This window comes from Mus musculus, chromosome 17 (genome assembly GCF_000001635.26).
Source record: "Mus musculus strain C57BL/6J chromosome 17, GRCm38.p6 C57BL/6J".
NCBI lineage: Eukaryota > Metazoa > Chordata > Mammalia > Rodentia > Muridae > Mus > Mus musculus.
In genome coordinates this window covers 31,113,460-31,132,857 of record NC_000083.6, presented here as the reverse complement: position 1 = coordinate 31,132,857, position 19,398 = coordinate 31,113,460, and the positions used below count along the sequence as shown (strand labels likewise).

At 49.3% G+C, this 19,398-nt stretch overlaps 2 protein-coding genes across 2 annotated transcripts in view; one reads left to right on the top strand and one right to left on the bottom strand.

The window, feature by feature from the left end:
• Positions 1-3,246: 3,246 nt before the first annotated feature.
• Positions 3,247-7,552, top strand: Tff3 (trefoil factor 3, intestinal). Its single transcript, NM_011575.2, has 3 exons — positions 3,247-3,366; positions 5,347-5,493; positions 7,362-7,552. The coding sequence occupies exons 1-3, from the start codon at positions 3,282-3,284 to the stop codon at positions 7,373-7,375; spliced, it is 246 nt and encodes an 81-aa protein (NP_035705.1). The 5' UTR covers positions 3,247-3,281; the 3' UTR covers positions 7,376-7,552.
• A 7,321-nt stretch (positions 7,553-14,873) lies between these two features.
• The window catches only part of Abcg1 (ATP binding cassette subfamily G member 1), a 60,291-nt gene continuing 55,766 nt past the window's right edge, over positions 14,874-19,398 (bottom strand). The window contains exon 15 of the mRNA NM_009593.2: positions 14,874-18,801. Within this exon, the coding sequence (NP_033723.1) occupies positions 18,573-18,801 (229 nt within the window). The 3' untranslated portion in view covers positions 14,874-18,572. The remainder of the gene's footprint in view (positions 18,802-19,398) is intronic.

Sequence of the window (19,398 nt, the reverse complement as noted above, 5' to 3'; positions counted from 1 at the left end):
CACTCATTTACAGCAGAGATACATAGTAGCATGGCCGCAGGAGATGCTGGTAGACTTGAAAATGTCCTGGTCAAGCAATGTTACCATGGTGGGCTGCTTGTATTGAGAGTTCCACTAAGTTCCACTCAGATCACATAGGAGTGTGAGCCTCAAATATGTGTGCCTGGGTGAGATAGGAAGATAACAGTGGTCTTGGAGTCCATTTCGTCCACCCTGCTATGATCTGTCAAGATGTGCCTGACAGAAAAAAAATTCTGTCTGTTTACCTATCTATCTACCCACCTACCCACCTATCTACATATCTCATTTATCTATCTATCTATCTATCTATCTATCTATCTATCTATCTATCTATCTATCATCTATCTATCTATCTATCTATCTACCTACCTACCTACCTACCTACCTATCTATCTATCTATCTATCTCTCCCTCCTCCTAAAAGGCTCCAAACAATACATTGCTGTATTCCATCTTGCAAAATAATTGACAGAGATTTTTCTCTCCCCTTTCTTGGCCTCCCTTGACATTAGTTTCTGTGAGTATAAAGTTGCAGAAGCTGTCCCTCTGAATATTGTGTTCCTTTGGATTTTAACAACTATCTCAATAAATGTACAAAACACTTTGTCTCAAAGCTTGGAAAGGACCGGTGTTAATTCCATTCTCTCCTGCCCAGCTGTTATGCCTTGAGCGAGGAGCCCTTCCTGAGCTCTGCTTCTACTTAAATCAAAGTTGCCTCTTGTGTTGGGTGCTTATGGCCCACAGAGAAACAACTCACGGAAGCTGAGAAAAGACCATCCCATCCAGGATGGCTTGCTTAGCTGGTGCTGGTTCAAACGTCTAACGTCTGGTACCAGGCAGTTTCTTTTAAGCATATTTAAGCATAGCACAATTTTGGAAAACTGTTTCCTGATGCCAATGAACTCAGACCTGTGTACAGGATCTGAAAGTCTTTACAAAGTAAGTATGACATCATTTATAGAAAAATGGCATCTTATGACTGAGACACAATGTTAAAGACACAGGTCTAAGGATACGTGGATGTTTGGAGGAAGCAGACACCATGCCTGGTTCAGGGATGCCCCTGTCTTTCAGGGACAAATGTGAATGTGTCATATTACTAACTGCAGAGAGTGATTCCCACATAGAGCCAAGTCTCCAGTCTTGAGTGCTAAGAGAGTAGCCACCCACCACTGTCAGGGGAACATCGGACAGGCTCTGGTGTTCTGGGAAAATAGTTTCAAGCTTTAAAAAGAGTCAGAGCCGCATCTTTGACTTCCTCCAAACATCCACATCTAGATCCTGATGACTCAGAAGAGTCTGGGAGGCAAGAGAGGAATTCACAAGGAGGGAGGGAGGACCACGCCTAGCACAGATGGACAACGGGTGACAGGTGGCCAGCAGGAATTCCTGGCAACAAGCCCTGGTTTTTGCCTTCCTCCTCTACCTAACTGCTGCCTCAGATAACAGAGACTGATAACTTGAGAAAAGGGCGAGGTGAAACCATGTCTGGCCTTCACCTGCGCCAAGGCTGGGATGCTCGTGAGTGTCACCGAGCAGGCAGTACCACTGCCATACCCGTGTGACCCTCTGTCATCTAGTGGCCGTGACTCAAGACCCACTCGGAATTCACTTTGTCCTGATGATTCTTTCATCATATGTTGCAGTTCCTGTCTTCGGCTCTTTACTCCTCCCCAGGCTCTGACCTCAGGTGTCATGAGATCCCAGTATCTTCAGGCTGACTGCCTGGTCTATGATCCAGGCTATGTTTACTCTGATAAGGCCCTTCTCAGGCTGAATCTCTGATGCTAGAACCAGCCTGCAGGCTCGGACATGCCCGTCAGACCCTGCACACAGACCTGGCCTCCGCTGGCCAGTCTGTGAGGGATGGTTTCTGGGCATCCATTTGGGTACCCACTTTTATACTTGTCCAATGTGGAAGCCATTTTGTGCTGAGAACCAGAGAGAACCAGAGGGTTCTCAGGTGGTCTCTGTACAATCTAATGAGATGCCACAATGCCAGGCAGTGAGGACCAGGCAAGGCAGACCACCAGCTATCTTCTGGGAGGTGGGACGCACTGAACTAACTAATGGCTGCTAGCCCCTGCTGCTGCAGTAATGTTAGCATGCACTCTGTCAGCCCACAGCTTCTCCCTTCAGAAGCCAGGTCTATTCACCCCAGCCTCATCCACACAAGCTGCTGGAGGCTGGTTTCCAGTGTAGACCATTTACTGGGAGTAAGGCCAGGCAGACTCGGTAAAGATGAAGATCTGTATCTGTTTGGGTTAAAAATCTGTGTGGGAGGGTGGTTAGGAGCACTGGCTGCTCTTCCAGCAGACCCTGACTCAATCCGAGCAACCACACAGTGGCTCCCAACTGTCTGTAACTCCAGATCTAGAGGATCTGATGTCTTTTCTGACTCTGCATGCTCATGCACACATGTGGTACACGCAGGTACCTGTACACACACACACACACACACACACACACACACACAATTAAGCAAGTAAATTTTTAAAAATCTGCTCAGGTCTAGAAACCAGAGGTACTGAAAATAGATGTCTCTGAATGGAAGGGGGGACTTTATATTTTTTTATTTAAAAAAACAAATATATTAGTATCTTTATATATTTATATGTATTTAAATTATATATTTTCAAATATATAATTTATATATTATTTTTAGTAAAATATATTTTATTATAGTAATAAAATCTATTTTGTTTTAATAAATATATAAATATATTTATTAAGTATATTTCATTAAAATATATCGAATAAATATTTCAGCTATTAAAGTGTAGCTAATGATAAAAAAAAAATGGCTTTTCTGGAGAAAGTGCAAAGCTAGAGTTTCCACCTTCACAAGTGACAGACGAGATTGGTGGTGATGTGGACAAAGTAACCCAGGGTCTTCTTCATTGTTCTCGGTGAGGTGGTTGAGACTAAATGTCCCTGCCTAGCCTGTGGCTCTGTCCAGCCAGTGGCCTTGCCTTACAGCATCACAGAGTCTGCTTCTAGACTAGGTGTACACATTGATTGACAGATCTGCCATGGCTGTCCCCACCTCTTCCTGGTCCTTGTTTTCCTCCCTAGCCCTCTCCCCTCCCTCCCTGCCCCCTCCCTGTGTCCCCAACTTAGGACTGGGGAGGAGTCTTCTGAAATCTCACAGGAGAGAGAGAGTCCAGAGTCCACAGAACCCAGCAAACACATGGCTATAAAAGGGCCGTCCTTGTGACCTTGCACATCCTGTGCAGTGGTCCTGAAGCTTGCCTGCTGCCATGGAGACCAGAGCCCTCTGGCTAATGCTGTTGGTGGTCCTGGTTGCTGGGTCCTCTGGGATAGCTGCAGATTACGTTGGCCTGTGTAAGTACCTAGCTGGTTCCCTCTGTCCTAGGCTGGGACCTCTGTGAGGGACACAGAAGACCTAGGCTCACAGAGCATTCTGTGAGCTTGAAAGCAGGGATGTACCTTGTACATCGATTTAATAATGAATCACCACTGAAGAGGTACATGGTTTCTTGAGGCAGTTCTACAGAGAGGCTCTTTCTGATCCACTTCAGAGACAAGTAAATGGAGGCTCAGAGAGAGTTGACATACTCGGGACGGCTCTCCTCAGAATCTGCAGCGGGGTTGGAACCAGGGCTGGGGCTCATCCTGTCTCATTTCTTTCTTTGCCAGAGATTTCTGAGCACACACTGAGCATCCTGGCAAGTTACCAGAACCAAAGGTGTAGAGAAAAAGAAAAGAAACAGTTGAGAAAGCAATAGCTCAAGACGGTTTATAGAAACCCTTGGGCACTTGGTCAGAGTGTTAGGTGAGAAGTACTCTGAGCCATTGGGTAGGACCGTCACCAGGTCACCCCTGACCAAGGTGAAGACAAGAGGTCCCCTGGCAGGCTTTGGAACCCTGCTGCCCAGGGCCATGCCACCTACATAAAAGCCCCTGGGAGCTGGAGCTGGGTTGAAGTTTTGAAAGGTTCCTAGCTCCCTCCCCTCCCCCCTCCCATCTCATGGGAGGCACGATGTAGTATCCGCTTCGGTGGGGGAGATAGAGAAGTTTGTTGGGTTTCCACTTAAGGGAAATCAGTTAGCTGATCACGTATGGAGAAGCAATGCAGTCTTCCTGAATCCAGGGGCCCTGCCAGCTGTTGGGTATCTAGACCTGCTTTTGATCTCCTGACCCAGTGAGGGACACTGGGCAAATGGACAGAATCCTTGGGTTAGCACTCAGCAGTGGATGCATATTATAGAAATTACTTAATTTTGACCTGGGGTTTCTACTCTGCCTTGACCATTTAGTTCCAGGATAAAAAAACACACACACAACCTTTATATTTACAATAAGCGTTAAATAGCACAAGAGCTGGGCAGATACTTAGCCTCTATGCTATAGAATCTACTTTCCTACCAATAACCCGAGTTATTACTCACTATGTTTCATCTAGGCTGCTCTTAACTCCTATTGGCTAGTCTTTAGGACTCACCTACCCTGTGGTGGCTTCTCTTTCTCCTCTTGCACACTCTTCTTCCTCGTGGTCCCAATCCGACCCCCAAACCCTGGAAACCTAAAACCTACCTATGTCTCTTGACTAGTGACACCTTTATTTACCAATCAGAAATAACTTGGAGCCAGGGTGTACATGCAGACTCTCATCTCTGGGATGACCAGGTCTTGGGGGAGAAGGGGTTATGTTTAGCATTACAATAAATCTCAAAAGACCAAATCTCTAAGGATACAAACCACAGCTATACTTCTAAATTGATGAGTGAACACGGAGTTCAAGGTCAGCCTGGGCTACATGAGAGACTGTCTCTCTCACACACAAAAATATCCTTAGCCAAGTTTGAGTGTCTATGGCCATGAAACTGCCCCTTCCACCACAAAAGTGGTTGCAAGAGCTTTTTAAACAAACCAAAGGTGGTCATACGTTAAGGCATTTCCCAAGTACTCTGATGGGGGTGTCAGGGCAGGGCATCGGGGCTCTGCTACGTGAGTTGGATGTTTCTGGTGGCATTCTTAGCTATGGAGTTGATGGCAGCTAAGGGTCTGTTAAGGCTGCATGTTCCAAAGGTTACACCTGATGGCCAAGGGATGTTAGAGATGCAGTGAAGGGTGTTAATGGAGGGAACTAAGGACAGCCAGGATGATTTGGGTTCCACATTCCCACCCTCCACTGTCAGGGAGATCTCCAGGAAGCGTCATTTCCCAATAGACTGCTTTCCTTTAGACATGCCCCCATGTCATTCCTCTGAACCCAGGGGGGATGGTTGAGGGTGTGCCACAAGAAGCAAGACAATACCCCAAACTAGTAGTCTGGCAGCTGATTGTGTTTCATTTGGACAGCTCCAAGCCAATGTATGGTGCCGGCAAATGTCAGAGTGGACTGTGGCTACCCCTCTGTCACATCGGAGCAGTGTAACAACCGTGGCTGCTGCTTTGACTCCAGTATCCCAAATGTGCCCTGGTGCTTCAAACCTCTGCAGGAGACAGGTAAGGCCAGCCGGTGGTGCCCAGGGTGGCCCTGCCCTTCCATGTGGCTGAGCCCCAGCGGGACAATAGTATCACCAGTATTCCTTGGTGACACCTCATATCAGGGGTGTTGTGCCCAGGGCAGCTGGTGGCAGTGGCTGGCACTTTCTACAAAATACATAACTGTGTTCTGAGGGCCAGGGTGATGACACAGGGTCAGTGAGATGCTTCTCACATAAGCATGAGGACGTGAGTTTGATTCACAAAACCATGTCAAAAAAGCCAGGTGTGGTGGCCATGCTTGGACCCTCCTTGCTGGGGAGGCAGAGACAGGCAGATCCCTGGGGCTTGCTGGTCAGCTAGCCTAGCCTAATTGTCAAGTTCCCAACCAGTGAGAGATCCTGTTTGAGTAAGCCAGTGAGATGGCTTGGCAGTCAAGGTGCCTGTTCTCCATCTTGATGATGTGAATTCAATTCCTGAAACTAACATGGTGGCAAGAGAGAATTTACTCCACCAGGTTGTCCTCCTACCTCTACAGGTGCACTGGCATGTCCCTCTTCACATATGCACACGGAGTAAATAAGCATATGTGTGTGAACACACATAGACAGTGATAAGGTGCCACATGGGGGGAGCTGGTTTGAAACACATACAGAGAGAGAGAGAGAGAGAGAGACAGAGAGAGAGACAGACAAAGAGAGACAGAGACAGAGAGAGAGACAGGCAGGCAGCAGACACAGTGATAAGGTGCCACATTGTGGGAGCTGGTTTGAAACACACACAGACAAAGACAGAAACACAGAGACAGAGACACACACACACAGAGGCAGAGACACACAGAGAGAGACAGACAGACAGGCAGACACAGTGATAAGGTACCACATGGTGGGACCTGGTTTGAAACACACACAGACAAAGACAGAGACACAGAAAGAGACAGAGAGACAGAGACAGACAGGCAGATACAGTGATAAGGTGCCACATCGTGGGAGCTGGTTTGAAACACACGAACACGGGAGGCGGGGGGGGGGGGGGGAGAAGGGAGAGAGACAGAGTCAGAGAGAGACTGTGCAGCTGTGTAGCTGATTTTGAGCCTGTTGTTAGCAAGCTAGCCATCCATACTCCCTTGTCCAGAGCTCATGGCAGACCCATAGCCAGGCGATTGTGCTTGTGCCCCACTTTGCCCCCACCTCCTACCTCTCTTCCCCCTTCCTCGGGTGGAGTCAGTTGCAGGGCAGGTACCCTGAGAATCCCTGGGTAGGGCCGTGTGCAAACAGCAGATGGTCAGGCACATGAGTAGCTTCCCAATCCTGCTTTACCCAGGCCCCAACCTACCACATCTCAGGGTAGCCACCCACTGTGAGCCATCTGTCACGTCCAAATGCTGGCTGAACTTCTAAGAAGGTTGGACCTCTATAAGACTTCTTCCTGGGCCAGCACTCAAAGGAGCCAGATGTGCTCTTTGGCCTGGGTAACGGAAGGCTGAGTCCCAGCTGAACGGAGGCAAAGCACATGCAGCCCCCACCCCCACCCCCCTTCAACCAAGCCAGGAGAGAGGACTGAGGATAGTCAGGAGCAGCGGCAGGAGCTTGCCACTGCCCCACAGTTGGCAGGTCCCTTGCCTCTGGCTCCTTCCCAGCTACCATCTCACATAACCCCTGCCAGGACCACTAGGAGGGATCCAGTTATGTGGCTCGGTTCACCAGGGAGGATGCTTAGTTTCTCTCCCAGGCTTTAGAGGGTGGGAGGGGGCTCAGATATCTATTGTGACCCAGGAGAAGAAGGCAGACAGGTGCTGGCCTCAGAGCCTGTCTTGCCCTTGGGAAGGGACGTAGGGCTGCATCGGAATGACCCCACTCACCTTGACCCTTTCCTTCCTTCCTTCCCAGAATGCACATTTTGAAGCTGTCCAGGCTCCAGGAAGGGAGCTCTGCACCCTGGACTCCTGCTGCTGATGGTGGCCAAGGGTAGCAAGCATCCCCGATCTGCTCCCTGCTGCAGGCCAATAAAGGAGCCAGGAGTCCTGAAGAATAAAGACCTCACAGCCAACACAAGGCTGATCTGATTGCTGAGACCTCTACTCTTGTGTTTATTTCCATGTGTCGCTCGCAGGGTGGGGAGGGTGAAGGGTCACACTTCACCGGGGAGAGGATGTCCCAGGCCTGTGGGGAACTGATTCTGAGTTTCGGTGAGAACTGCTTCATGCCAGGATCCCTTGAGGCAAGTATTCTAGTTCCCTTCTACTGCTGTGATGAAACACTCTGATCAAAAATCGACTTACAGGAGGAAGGTTTTATCTGACTTACACTTCCAGGGCACAGTTCCATTGAGGGGAGTCACAGTGGGAACTTGAGCCGGAGCTTGAAGCAGAAACCGTGGAGAGTGACCCTCGATGGCATAGTTTAGGGTTCATGCTCAGTTGACTCGCTAATAAAGCCCAGGCCCACCTGCCAAGGGATGGTGCCGCCCACAGTGGGCTGGGCCCTTCCATATCAATTAACGATCAAGATAACCCACCACCACCACCCTCACTCCCAGCCATTCCAACAGGCCAATCTGATTTGGGCAGGTCCTCAATTGAGGATGGTTTCTCAGGTGACTCTTGGATATGTCAAATTGAGCTAGCAGCAGGTTGAACGGTTCACAGCTCACTTCTATTGTCATATTTAATATCTGCCACACTGCACAAGGCTTTTTTTTTTTTGATGGATACAGCACAGCAGTCTATATATCACATCCTTACCCATGTCCACATTCTCTAGGCTGATTGGTCCCCTTTTCCTCATTTCCAGTGTGGCTTTTCTCTGCACTCACCATGGGAAGGTTTGGGGGTGGAGGCACCTTCCTGTGCTGCATGGCTAATCCCTAGGTCTACTCCCACAGGGGACCATCTCAGGGCCACATCATCCAGGCTACTCTATGGCTCATTTACACAACACAGGGGCCAGGAAACATTGCTTCTCATTGTGCTGGGGTTTCCTGGTTTCTTCCTCCTGGGAGAGACCTTGGTTCCTTAACCACTGCACTAGAAATGATGGTTCAGTGTGATTTTTTTTGGCAAGTCACATTTAAAACATATCACACTGACTGATTGTCACATTGACCATGACACCCAGGGTGCACGGGGGGGTGGGGAGAACCGTTAGAACCCACATCTTAAAGGACCATCAGAGTAAACTCCAGAGACAGACATTTGAGCCTGTATGGTAGGCAAAGCCCCTGCCTCCTTGGCTCCTACTTGCTTTAATAAATAAAGGTTTATTGGAAGCAGGGCCAAGATTACAATGTAGAAGTGGGGTACTCTTATCTAAGCACAGATTTTTGACATTTTATTCACTACATATCTATGTATTACTTTTGATTTTTAAATGCCATTCTGTCTTGACAGCTGAGTTTTCTGTACATTTTCATGTGAGGTGAACACGTTACCCAGCAATGTGCCCTGGTCCCCATGCTAATGACATTAGACTTGGGGCACTCACCTTTGTAGTGACATTTTTGAGGATTCTGGAATTTTGGTTTCTTAAAAAAAAAACCCACAGGAACATTGTAAGAATGTGCTTTTATTTTAATCCCAGGTGTGGGGTTGTGGGGCTGCTTCAGACTGTCTACAGCAGGTGACTATGATTTGCCTCATGCTCTAGCAGAGGCACAGTTTTGCCAGCTGCAGATAATTCCTGTGATTGTGTGATGTTTGAAATTTTGGGAAATTTTCAGAGGGTATGGAAATTCTAGGGCTTTGAGAGAGGGGAAGAAGAGAGTGGGTGGTGGTTGGTCAGTTAAGGGGCTTGGTTGTGGTTTGTTAGTAGCCATGGTCAAAGAAGAAACAAAAGGAAAGAATTAGATTGAGGGATCTCTTTCCCCTTTCCCTCTTTTTCTCTCTTTCCCTTTCCCCCTAATCCTTGTTTTTCTCCTATCTAGTGTTAGGGGGCATGAAACCAGGCAGGGGGATAAAGGCATAAAGGAAAAAGAACACACAAAGTAGCAAAGACCGGCTACAACCTTTAAAGCTCTCAGCACATCAGAAATAAGATACATTCGGCAAGATACAAAACAGGAACTCTTTCTATAGGCACTGTATTCCCAAAGCCCTGACTTAGAGGGAAGCTGTCATGATGCCCTTGTTTAGAATCCAAAGGGGTCCTTCATCTTGTCTGCCTGCTAACGGCAGGAGGGACACTTGGGTTTACCTCCCTCTTAACTACCAAGCTCTGTGCCCAGCCCAACCTTCCATTGCAAGTGGGATGTGAAGGACTTTGCATGATTACTGAGCTCTATGGTGCCCACTCCACACTGTTTTGTAGGGTAAGTGCCTGGCTCCCTTTGTCCTAGTCCCTGTTCTACTCAGTGAGGAGGGACCCTCAGTGAGCCTCTGAGTGGGGGAACAGGTCAGTAAATCCAAGCATGGGGGGAAGGTTGTAAGAGTCCCATTGCAGAGGTGTGTCAAGAAATCAGATTAAAAAGGTCTTAGAGAATAAGAGAATATGATCACACGGCTGGAGCCAGTCCTCCCACTGGCCTGCTGTGGAGAATGGATGGAGACTGATGGAGAAGTCCCTGGCCAGGGCCAACATCACAGAACCCTCCGGGCTGGCAGGATGGGTCAGGTTCTGTCTCCTCACCCACAACTGGGAGATCAGGTTTGGTTGATTTTGGAGGTGAAGTACCCCCTCCCCCAGCTCTCTCTGGCACATAAAGCCCATGTTTATATTATACAAATAAAATGCAAACCCAGTTCCAGAGGGGCTCTTTGTACCAGTCTGTAGGATCCGAATTTCTCCAACAGAGTTCAGTTGTGCTAACCTTGGCTGTGTTAATCTCACAGTGGTCATCAGCACTGGCCACCTCCCTATCTGAAGCTTATAGAAGAAAACTGGATCTTGCCACTTTCTGATCCCTAGTCATGCCATGGGGTCACTGTCTTTCTGAGGCTGGGCAACCCCTTCTCTGTGAGGCAGGGCATCCTTTGCTCCTGGGGATGCAGCAGGCCTGGTCTTCATCTCTTTTTGCTTACAGCACCCATTCACCTATCTCTGCCTGGCCTTCCTTCACCATGGGAGCTAAGGATGCTACACTTCTTCCTCAGAGACCTGGGGTAGGACGGTGTAGACTTAGCTGAAAGCAATCTGGCAACATTCCAGGAGCTGTGGCATTCACCGTTAACATCTTCCAGGCCTAAGTGAAGTCAGCTGTGAGCCCACCCGGACCAAATCAGAACCTCAAATAAAACTCACACGGCCCCACACCGCCCTCTGCTGGCAGCCTGGAGTAGCGGCTGCTCCTTACCTCGCATCCTCTGACCTTGTCTACTCTCTCTAGCTTCCCGACAGCATCTCATCACAAGCCAGCCATTCCCTTGAGCAGCCCTGGCCTGTGTGGTGCCCTACAGTTGTTAATTCTTCTGACACTGTCAATGGAGCCAGTGCTGAGTGCTGAGACCTTCTCAGCTGTGACTGGCAAGGCCAGAGTCACCCTGCAGCATCCTGGAATCTCCAGTGGGAGACATGGGACTCACATGGGCCAAAGAAAAGTACCTCCCATCGTCTTAGTTAGGGTTTTACTGCTGTGAACAGACATCATGACCAAGGCAACTCTCATAAAGACAACATGTAGTTGGGACTGGCTTACAGGTTCAGAGGTTCAGTCCATTATCACCAAGGCAGGAACATGGCAGCATCCAGGCAGGCATGGTGCAGGAGATGCTGAGAGTTCTACATCTTCATCTGAAGGCTGCTAGTGGAAGATTGGCTTCCAGGCAGCTAGGATGCAGGTCCTAAAGCCCACACCCACAGCGACACACCTATTCCAACAAGGCCACACCTTCCAATAGTGCCACTCCCTTGGGCCAAGCATATACAAACCATCACACCCATCCAAGTCCATTTTTGTGCTGTTCCCTGTCTAAGGCTTGGGGTTGACATAGTCTAAATGCATTGTTCTGTGGGTGTTCAGAAACTTGGGGTGCATCTCTCAGTACCATATGAATGTGGGGATAAGGCTGGCTTTGAGTAGATACAAGGTCAGAGGTAGAGGGAGTTTGTGATGTGTAAGATGTCACCCATAGACTCCTGTCTCTGCCTGGGACAGTCCAGGGTCCTGTCTGCTCAGGGGGGTTCAAATCTGTTGTCACGATTTGAACCCAGATGCTGTCCTGTGTTGTATAACTCGGGGCTAAAGGGAGGTTGATGTGGTTTAGACATTACAGTCCATCACTAAGGGATATCAAGGAAGAAACCTAGACACGGGAACAGAGGCCACAGGGAAACGCTGCTTACTGGCTTGTCCCCCGTGGCTTGCTTAGCTTGCTTTCTTATACAACCCAGGACCACTTATCTAGGGATGGCACAACCACAGTGGGCTGCCCCCCCCCATCAATCAATAATCAATAAAGCACCTTTTTGATTTGCCCACAGGCACTTTTAAAATTTTTATTTATTTTATGAGTACACTGTCGCTGTCTTCAGACACACCAGAAAAGGACATCGGATCCCATTACAGATGGCTGTGAGCCACCATGTGGTTGCTGGGAATTGAACTCAGGACCTCTGGAAGAGCAGCTAGTGCTTTTAACCGCTGAGCCATCTCTCCAGCCCAGAGGGAGGCACTTTTCCAGTCAAGGTTCCCTCTTCCCAAACGATTCAACCTTATGTTAACCTGACTCCCCCGCATAACAAAACAAAAACAAAACAAAACAACCCTCCCCCCGCCCCAAAGTCCGGGCATGTCGCTCTTGTTTTATGGCTTACACTGCCCTGCATTTCCCTAGCATGGAGCTTTATGGAACGGTATCCACTCCAGTGTAGTGATGCCCGCACTACATGGATGCCCACTCAGCTTGCTGGGCAGGACTCCTGTCCTTACAGGTGGTCTGTTTTTGGTAATTGCAATGGACCCTGGTCCCTCATTACCTCCTTTGGGGTATGGACATGCCAACACATATTGCATTAGTTTATCCCATCATACCTAATAGGAATGTATATATCTTTCAAAAGTTTGTGTGCAGACTTGACTATAGAGTGTGATGTAACAAGGAGAGGGTTCTCTCTCTCTCTTTCTCTCTCTCTCTGTATGTGTGTGTTAGCTGGGGTTCATGGTGTTTGTGTTAGCCGAGAATTCATGGAATTCATGAAATTCTATAGAGGAACAGAATGCATGTATGTTATAATAGGGGGATTCAATAAATTGTCTTATACCACAGGGCACTTGGGAAGCAGAGGAATAAAGATCACTGTGAATTCAAAGCTAGCTTGGTCTAGACAGTGAGTTATAGACTGGGCAGGACTACCTAGTGAGACCCTGCTTCAAGCAAGTAAGCAAATGAAAACAAAGCATCTCTCTCTCTCTCTCTCTCTCTCTCTCACACACACACACACACACACACACACACACACCACCATCACCACCACCACCACCTCCTCTCTGTCAATTCCCCACTCAGGCAGAGTTTGAGATTTGAGGTGTGTTGCCAGGGACATAAGCTCTTGGTCCTGCTCATTGCTTCTGAGATGGCATGTCCCCTTCCCCAGGATGACCCTGTTGTACATCTAACCTTCTTCCTGGCACAGAGATTACTAGGTGCCTTTCCGTGCAGCTGTCCTTGTGCCCCCCTGGTCTGGCTGCTGCAGTCTTTCTAATCTGTGACCCTACCCCTAACCCTAATCTGCCTCTCATGTTCTCTTCCAGAGGATGGATCTGCTCCACATATTGTGAGCGTGCAGCTCCAGTGACCACTAGAGGGCGCGCTTAGGCACCCACAGGCATTTGTCACTGTCTTCTTGGATACATCAAAGGAGGTGGTAATCTGGTCTCCTAGGAGAGACTGTGCTGGTGACAGCCCAGAGACAGGTGAGCCTGTGTGAGTCCTTGCCCCGCCCCCGCCCCCGCCCCACTTCCATTCAGAAAGGTTTGGTGGGAGCTTTCAGTGCTGCTGTGGGGGAGGGTGTGTGTGGGGGGGGCAAGGAAGGTTTTTAGCCATGGAGAGGTAGAACATCAACAGGAGCACCATGCTGGCTGCTCAAAGCAAGGATTATTCATGAAGAACCAAGTGCAGGCCCCAGCAGGTTACCAGCAAGGGCCACCACATAGCTAGAGGCCCCCTGACTAGTCTCAGCATCTCTGCCTCTCACTGTGGAGAGGAACCTCATAGATGTACAGGTTTCTGGAGCCCAGACCTCAGGACTCAGGGAACATTTAGACAAGACCCCTAACTGGATAAAGTTCGCATCACACCGAGCGGCAGGCAAACAACATCCCGGGTGACTGATGATGCTGTTTGGTCCATCCAGTGCTGACAGGCAGAGACCAGCACTGTTGCATCGAGAGGGGCCGCACTGAAGCAGCTGTGGCTTCACATCAAAGTTTGCTGTTCTGTCTATGGAGTGGTGTGGATATGGAGTGGAGATATGGAGTGTGGATATGGAGTGGATATGGATATGGAGTGGAGAGTTTTATGTCAGCTTGACACAAGCTAAAATTATCTGAGGGAAGGGAACACCTCTGTAATATCAGGTTGCAGGGAAGCCCTGAAGGCATTTTCTTAATGAGTGATTGACAGGGAAGGGCCCAGCTCATTGTGGTGGCTCCATCCCTGGGCTGAAGGTCCTGGGTTCTATAAGGTGGCAGGCTGAGCGAGGCATGGAGAGCAAGCCAGGCAGCAGCACCCCTCCTGCCTCCAGCCTCCTGTCCTGAGTTCCTGCCCTGACTTCTTTCAGTGATGAACGGTGATACAGAAGTGTAAGCTACGTAAAGCCTTTTCTCCCCAAGTTGCTTTGGTCGCCATGTTTCATCACAACAATGGTAACCCTAAGACAGGAGTGAACTCACGCCCTTTCCAAGATCTCAGGCTGGAAAGACTATTCCCAAATGAGCCCAAATGTTATCCCTGAGCCTTCCCTGGGGACCTGAAAGGCAGAGGTGGAGAGAGGGTCCTGACAGCATTAGTCACAACTCTTAGGTTTTAGAGCCCCAGTGTGTACCTGTGCTTCCCTGACACCTGACTCTTATAGAGCCTTGAGCAGGGCACCCCCTGATGCAGCTGCTAGGGCACAGGGAGGAGACATGGCAGAGCTGTCTTGGCTGTGCCTCTGCGGGAGTTGGAGCGGGGTAGTGGCAGCTCTCATGTTCCAGGGGTTTGAGCCTCACCTGGTGCTGTTGGAGACCAGGGTCACATGATCTCAGCAGAGGACTGTGGGTTAGGCATCTAAGGGAATACAACCAAGAGACAGTTGCAGAGAGAGTGCTCAGAGAGCAGGCCGACTCCACAGTGGGTTGGACCACACAAGCGATCAGAACCCTTTACCAGGCAGACACACCCATCTTCAGCTGGTGGAAATGTGGATTTGACTCAGCAAAAAAACCTGCCAAAATCACTTGGAGCATTTGACACCAAATGCACGTAAAAATTTTTATATAAAATATTTTATTAGCAGTTTTATTTCTTCCAAGTATCTAACTTTTTATATTAACACAGTCTGCTCCTCGAGCTCCCCCTGCTGGGTTCCGTTTGTCTGTCTGTCACATTCTCATTCTCCTTTAGTTCGTATTCAACAATAGCCATAAGAGACTTTCGTCTCTTGCGCTGTAGGCGTGGATGAATTTTCTCTTTCCTCCTTGGAGTAAAGGTGACTGGGAAGGACTTGGAGGCCGCTGGGCTACTGACATGAAGGAAAAGCTACAGAATAACCCTATTGGACATGCGCGTGAGTGGGCCTGCCCACGTGCTCATGTGCACAACGTGCACGAGAGTGCATGTGCAAAATCACAGATAAACATTCCCGAAGTACACAGACACCAGTGCGTCTGACCGGTGGTGGCCCACTAGTGCTGTCTAGGAAAGAACGGGGCCACCCCCACTGAGATGCAAGCAAGGCTGGCCTCTGGGTAGGCTAAAGGCATTCATAATGGGCTCTTGGGATGTAAATCCCTCAGGGGACAGAGAGCAGACTGGCTACTCCCCTCCGCCTTCTCTTTGAGTGGTAGAGCAACTGACGGAGTAGATAGCCACTGCACCCGAGTTGCATTTTATGTTTGCACAATGACTGCTGGAAAAGCCAGAAAGCAGGGACTCAGATGTCTGACAGGGGCTCTGATGGCCCTCAGTATCTTGCCAGCCCCTTCCCGCCCCAATGCTACCTAGAGAAAGAGAGAGTAGCTGCCCATGAAAGTAAGCCCAAAAGGAAGGTGTCTTCCCTGGCCTCGGGGCCTGGAACAGGGGGAAAATCAGATCAATGAAGGTTTGATGGGTGACTACTAGATGGAGAAGCCAGAAGGGATTGCACTGTGCCCAGACACTTCCCAAGGGAAGGTGTTTGCCTTCAGTCTGTTTTTCTGTTGTCAGGGGCACACTTGGGTATTTTCTGCTTTGCAGATATTGTCTGCCCCCTGCCTTGGGTTTGGGTTTCTCAGAAATTCTAAGCTTCATGTTCCATTTTCTGGTTCTAATGGGTGCCTCTCTCCACCTCCAGGTGAAGAAGAAAGATTCTTGCCCCTACTGTGTGCAACATTCGCTGATTCATCCCCTACTCCCTAGAAGTAACACCAGAGAGTTTAACTCTCTCTGGACAAAGGGTAGAAGAGGAGGCAGGAGAGACTGGGGTGGGGGTGGGGGTGGGGGGTGGACAAAGAAAGGGGTAGACAGAGGCTAGCAGCCCCACCCTTATGCTCAGCCTTTTCTGAGCCTCAATCTGACACGGCCCCACAGGCCTCTCTCTGACAAAGCCCTGTAAATTCTGTCCTTGGGCTGTTGTTTTTTACGTGAGGACTTTTATTTTATCAGCCAACAGGAGGAGGTGGTGTAGCCTTAAACCCAATGCAATCCTTCCTTTCAACTGAAGGAACTCACCTTCTAGGGAACCCAACTGCAAGGGAAGTCTGACTTTAACGTCCGTGGCAGGTAGGCGCACACTTCCCGGTATCTCCTACCATGACTAAGACCAATGGGAAGAAGAAGAAGAAAAGGGAATGGTCTAGAAATCCAGGCAGCATCTCTGGGATTCGGGCTATGTATGGGGAAAGGTAGAACCACACACCATGGCCCCTATGGACAGTGGATAAGGGACAAGGGTGCAGAGTCCCCTAGGATGGCTGTCAGCCTTCCTCGAGTCTGCAGAGCTTGAGCAATGCTGGGTGACCTCTGACCCCTCGCCTGTTCTGGTCAACATCCTTTATCAACTTCCCAGGATACCCTGTCCTGCACCAGCCTGGCAGCTCTTGTATCCTGAGCTCAGACTCCGCCCCGTGGAAGGATCCCACGGCACTCTCACTTACATAGGGTGAGTGACAAGCAGGTCTCAGGGTCTAGGAGAAACCTGGACAGGAAAGAATCCCTCCAGAGGCTGAGGAACCCTTCCAGAGTGAAACATGGACCACCCTGCCTGTGACTGACAGCACACAGCTCTCCGAGGAGACAGAGCCTGCCGGGCATGACCCACCATGTCAAGACATGCGTGCGGACATGGATGGAATGGGTTCTTTGGCACCAACCCCATCAAGTGCCGGACTGAGGTTTGTCCACCCAACACCCATTCTTTTCAGCTCAGACTTCACAGCTAATAGCAGCCAGTTCCTCTCTGGACGCCATGCCTAATTATCTTGAAATTAAATGAAGACCTTTTTGGTGTTTTCTTTTTTAATGAAGACTTTTTTTTTTTATAAAGGCGAATCGTGTCCCTGGTTAAAAGCTGAGTCTAGAAGGCAAGGCCGTGTTTGTATAGAACAAGCAAACCGAAAATTACATCATAATATGCATTTCAATTGTGTGTTCTCTATAAAAAAGATCTAGGAGTGTAAAAAATAAAAAGAATCTCTAAAGAGTTCCAAAGCACATTATCCATGCGGTAAGTAAAATTCGGACCCTTATCATTCTCTACAGATAAGATACGAAAGCATCAAGGCCACAGCCGAGGAATCTCAGGACCTGTCAAGACATGATCTAGTGCAATTACTTACAGGTGGGGAAACTGAGGCTCACAGGGGTTAAACTGACCTACCCTCAAAAATAGAGACTTTTGTAGGAGGCTGACCTTAGATGGTGGTGCTCTGGAAGAGGCGAGCAGCTGCATTTTCTTAACGGGGACATCCATGGCACCTCCCCTTCCACTCAGCCGGCCTGCCCATCCTTGACACCCCACGGCTCCCCTCAAGTTGGAGGGATACACCCGATATGTCCCCAGGCCGGCTTCCCAGGCTCGGTGGAGGTAGTTAATGTGATTCATGAAGAAAGGGGAAATGGGTCTTTAAACATCCACAAGGTGGATCGAGTATTTCTTGGGCAAAATGAAAGTGGCTGGAAAACTAGGAAGAGTTTTAAGCTAAGAAGCACATGAGAAAGGAAGTCTGGGAGGAGCCTGCCAAGTACCCCAGCACTGTCTGCATTGCGTTGCATTGCGTTGCGTTAGTCCCTGCTGCCCCAGCGCAGCTGGTGTGGTGTCTCCCTCACCCGGAGCCTGCATTTGACCTTCTCTGGTTTTATTTGTGAGGCCTCCTTGGTGACTCGGTTGGACTCTTCTGTTTCTAAGCAAAACACATCTTTTACCCTGAATAAGTCCCTCAAGAAGTACTAAAAAGATACAATCTCTCGAAGTGAATGAAATTTATCGACTTTGGCTCGGAAAGTGACTTCATCAGAAATGAGAGGAACTTTAGAAGGCTGAGACCTTAAGAGAAGATGGTCCTCAGGTGGCCTCTGCGCCCGCTAGGTGTGGACCTTCTCCCCAAGATATCCACCTCTCTGGGGACCAACTCGGCTAACACTCCTCATCCGGGGCCAGTGTGTCCTGGACTCCGGGAGGAAGCCACTGTCCCCAGCTGGAGCACAGGATGGCATTCTATGCCAGTTGTATTTTGAATCCCACATCTAAAAAAAAAAAAAAAAAAAAAGAAAAAAAAAACCCAACCGTCCTACATCTTCCTAGTTAGAAAAGGAAACGAACAGTTTCAACCCGGCGGGCAGAGGCGCTCAACACTGGTCATCGTCAGACTTGCGTGGCCTCCAGGTTGGGTTGGGAGAGTCTGTGTCACCAGGAGCAGGTGCGCTGCTACCTCCCAGCAGTGCCCTTGGTCACAATGTCTGCTTTGCCTCGTTGCTGGCTTGGAGGCGGTTTTTACCTCTCAGCCCGGATTTTGTATCTGAGGACGAAATAGGCGATGAGCCGCAGGGAGATGAAGAAGATGCCCAGGACGATGAAATCCAGGTACAGCTTCGCATTCTCCACGTCCAGCTCCCGCAGGATGGCCTCTGACTTCTGGAAGTGGCATGTCTCCGCGATGTCGCAGTGCAGGTCTTCTCGGTCCAAGCCGTAGATGGACAGGATGACCCCCTCAAAGCCGTATCTAGGGAGAGGAGGAGCGCCAGGTGTGAAGGGCAGGCCTGGCTGAAGGTCACTAGGCTGGCTCTCCATGATCAGAGGCCCCTCCCCTGCACCTCTTCCTGACTTTACTATGGCTGCTAGTCCTGAGTCAGCCCTGGACCAGCCTCCTACCTTTGTTCACAATCCTGCTTCTTTCAAGGCCACCAGAGAAAATGCAAACTGGAATGCACCCCGCTTAAGCCACTGGGGCGATAAATAAATAAATAACATATTTGGCTTCCTTCTGAGCCTGCACACCTTTTCATGGTTAGGACCTGTTATGGGTTTGGATATCCTGGCAAGAACACTGGAGCATTTAAATAAAGCCTCTTTGGACCAGCCTTGTTTTGCAGAACAAAAGGAGGGATCTTCAGATGAAAGGCGCTGGTGTCCGGTTTCCCAGGATTGGCAAGCAGACAGGCAGCTGAAACTCTGCACAACTGGCTTTGTGTCTGTCTTGTTCTCCTAAACAATGTAGTGGGGGCTAAGCTGACACTCTTGGAAACACTTGTTCCCAGCGTGGACCTTTGTGACTGCAGCTGAGGGTCGGGGTGAGGACACAGGCCAAGGACTAGGGGCA

Bases quoted from the DNA above. Each gene is read 5' to 3' on its own strand.
- Tff3 (NM_011575.2), top strand. From the start codon at position 3,282: ATGGAGACCAGAGCCCTCTGGCTAATGCTGTTGGTGGTCCTGGTTGCT. The intron at 3,367-5,346 runs GTAAGTACCTAG...TCATTTGGACAG, and splicing joins TGCAGATTACGTTGGCCTGT to CTCCAAGCCAATGTATGGTG.